Below are 2,837 nucleotides of genomic sequence, written 5' to 3'. Positions count from 1 at the left end.
AAAAATGCAAAAAAAAAAAAAAAAAAAAAAAAATCAAAGCCAACACACAATTCCATTCCCTGTTCATAAGATGACAGCAATTTAAGTAAGTGACAAAATAAGGTAACAGATCAGGCCTTAAATGAACCAGCAGAAGAGAGATAAGCAATTAAATAACAAAGGCCTTCCATTATTCCTAAGACTAAAAATAGTGTGCCAAAAATGGCACAAGCACAACAGGTTACAAATTTCATGAGTAACTACATACCTGCTCTCCTTGCCTCAATGCACGCAACACTCATTTCCTCTTTCAATTCATGATTTTCGTTGGCTATAGCTTCACCTACTGTAACAAATCTTCCAACTGCCAGGTTAACTGCTTGGCCCACTCGCTGAATTGCTTGCAGAGTCTTGTCGGAACGCTTTGGTTTATCCTTATGATTAATAAGAGTAGTTATCTGTGAACAAGAAGAGTTTATTAGCACTGTATGCAAGAAGGCATTTTAACTTTAGTATTAAAGGCAAGTTTTGAACTGAACTCTGTAATAATTTTTACCATACTTCACTAATAAAATTTGGGGTTGTGTCATGAGGTATCGCTTAACTTCTCAGACAATGAAAAAAAATCTGGAGTATAATTAAGCTTGCTCATCTGCTGTGATCTTGCCTTATCTCACATCTCAAATTAATTGAGGGATTATTTTTTCCCCTCCCATTTGCAGTACTAAAATAAGCTGCCCTAGGTCTCTCAGGCTGTCAAGCTACAGACACAGTAAAAGTTGAAGAGTACAATAGCAGACATACCAACACCATTTTGGGTTTGCCAGCATTGGAAATCTTAAAAGGTTTTAAGTGCTGCCAGGTAACTGAACACACTGATCAACTACAATTCGGGAGCTTTGGCTGTTTTTACTGAAATAAGCCTTTCTAAATTATGTTTATCCAATTGATTGCAGCAGGCTTCAAGAACAAGCAGCACCACAGTCTTTATGCAAAAAGAAGAACCATTAATTTTCCAGAAATAGACTTCAGTATTCCAGCCCTCCCCCCATTAAAATATCCACTGTACTCATAATAAACATCCTCAATTCTGTGTTTTCTAGAATTTAGAATAAGTTTGCTATTTAGATGCAAGTTATCAGTAAAACAATTTGTAAGGACATTCTTATTCTGAACTCCACATCCTGTATCAGTTTTTCTGCCCTGTACTACACTGTGCTATACATTTCTTTTTGGATCACACCAGCCAGAGATCATCACCTGATTCATGCAGGCTGCAGAAGACTGAAGATTCTCCCAGAACACCAAACACGAGGAAACAAACAAAGAGATCCCTCTCCCACCCAAAGAGAAAGGTAATGCAGAAGTAGTGTCTCAACCAAGACAAACATGTAAACATGAGAACAGTGTGCAATCCTGCCATTCAGAATTAACTAACTACAAATTGCATTACAAACAGTACAGGAGCTTTACATTTTTGGTACGCCAATCATTTTCTAGTGAGATGCAGGACAGAAATTGAACTCTGTAGTTTTGAGCATCCTAAACCAGCACAAAAGCCATCATTGTTGCCAAAGATAGTCCTGCCTGCCTCTCTCATTTTTGCAATTAATTTATCTGATGCGAGTCAAGCCTGAGTTGTGAAGGTGATGTTTGCTAGTTTAGTTTTCCTCATGATCAGTTGCCCAGTCCTGTTCACTTCACAGGTCTAGGAATACTTTTGGGGGCAAAAGGGGAAAGGCACAGACTGAAGAGAGAAGGATGTGCCTAAGTGCTGCTTTCAGCAGGTGTGTGGTTTAAAATGCTCACAGAACTGTACTGTAAAGCCTCTCAGAATTACATTAATTACTTAAGTGTTTGAATATCTCAGCTGTATCAGCTTAATCACAGATGTCTTCATCTACTCAAAGAAACATAAATCACCATTCACTCATACATTCTCCTACCAGTCTCCATACATTCACTCCATACATTCTCCTACCAGTCAAGACCGTGGTAGGACAAGAGCGTAGAAGCGGTATCTGTAATGCTCCCCCTGGATCCAAGGAAATTTTTTAGAAACTGGTCCACTTCATCATTTAAATCGATGCCCAAGGTTTACCCATCAGATATCACTGAGTTGTATTTCTGGGGAAAAAAAGTGGTGTTTTTTAACACTTTACTGAGGCTGGTTTTGAATGCCAGGAGCTGGTTTAGTCAAGCTTGCAGTATTAAACTCTTTGCAATTAAAAATGTCAATACTTCATCTGTCCCTGTAAGAGTCCCCTAGTTCACCAAACTTCAGCCCCAAAGCCTATGAACCCCTGATGCCCATCCAGTGAAGACACCACTTTAGGATGAAAACAGAGTCCTATTAAAGAGTAAACTAAGCAAACATCTGAACACCTTCAGGTTCATTCTAGAGAACTACCATCACTTCAGTGGAAATTCAGATTAATATCAAATGGATATTAGAAACAGCTGCAGCTCTCCTGAATTCTTGCATTGCAGATGCTTCAGGTATACCAAACTATCAAACACCTGACAGCAGCTAATCTAACAATCCCAGATGGTGAATTCTTGACTTGTCACGGGCAGCAAGCCTACAGACAGCATTAGACTAAATGCTGAAGAAAACCAATTTGGTAGAGGGTCACACCTTTGTTTCCTCAACTGATTTTCAAGCAAACAGCAACCCAATGCTATGCAAACAAAGGGCTAATATCACATTCATACAGTTACTGACCTCTCAAAAACATACAGAATTACACTGGCCTAAGACAAAAAGACTGCAAGCTGGATGCACATCCTGGATGCAAGTTTATGTCCCACAGCATTTTATACCAGTAGAAGTTTGAACAAGTTCTGCAAACCCCGCC

General features: G+C 39.1%; 1 protein-coding gene across 1 annotated transcript in view; it reads right to left on the bottom strand.

Moving 5' to 3' along the window:
* The window catches only part of CTNNAL1 (catenin (cadherin-associated protein), alpha-like 1), a gene marked incomplete at its 5' end in the record, with an annotated part of 39,053 nt that extends 38,616 nt beyond the window's left edge, over positions 1–437 (bottom strand). The window contains one exon of the mRNA XM_010087888.1: positions 248–437. Within this exon, the coding sequence (XP_010086190.1) occupies positions 248–437 (190 nt within the window). The remainder of the gene's footprint in view (positions 1–247) is intronic.
* Between the last annotated feature and the right edge of the window lie 2,400 nt (positions 438–2,837).

Source organism: Pterocles gutturalis, unplaced genomic scaffold, assembly GCF_000699245.1.
Source record: "Pterocles gutturalis isolate BGI_N339 unplaced genomic scaffold, ASM69924v1 scaffold36566, whole genome shotgun sequence".
In the NCBI taxonomy this organism is placed as follows: Eukaryota; Metazoa; Chordata; class Aves; order Pterocliformes; family Pteroclidae; genus Pterocles; species Pterocles gutturalis.
Note: the sequence above shows the minus strand (reverse complement) of the source record. Positions and strands in the feature narration are given on the sequence as shown.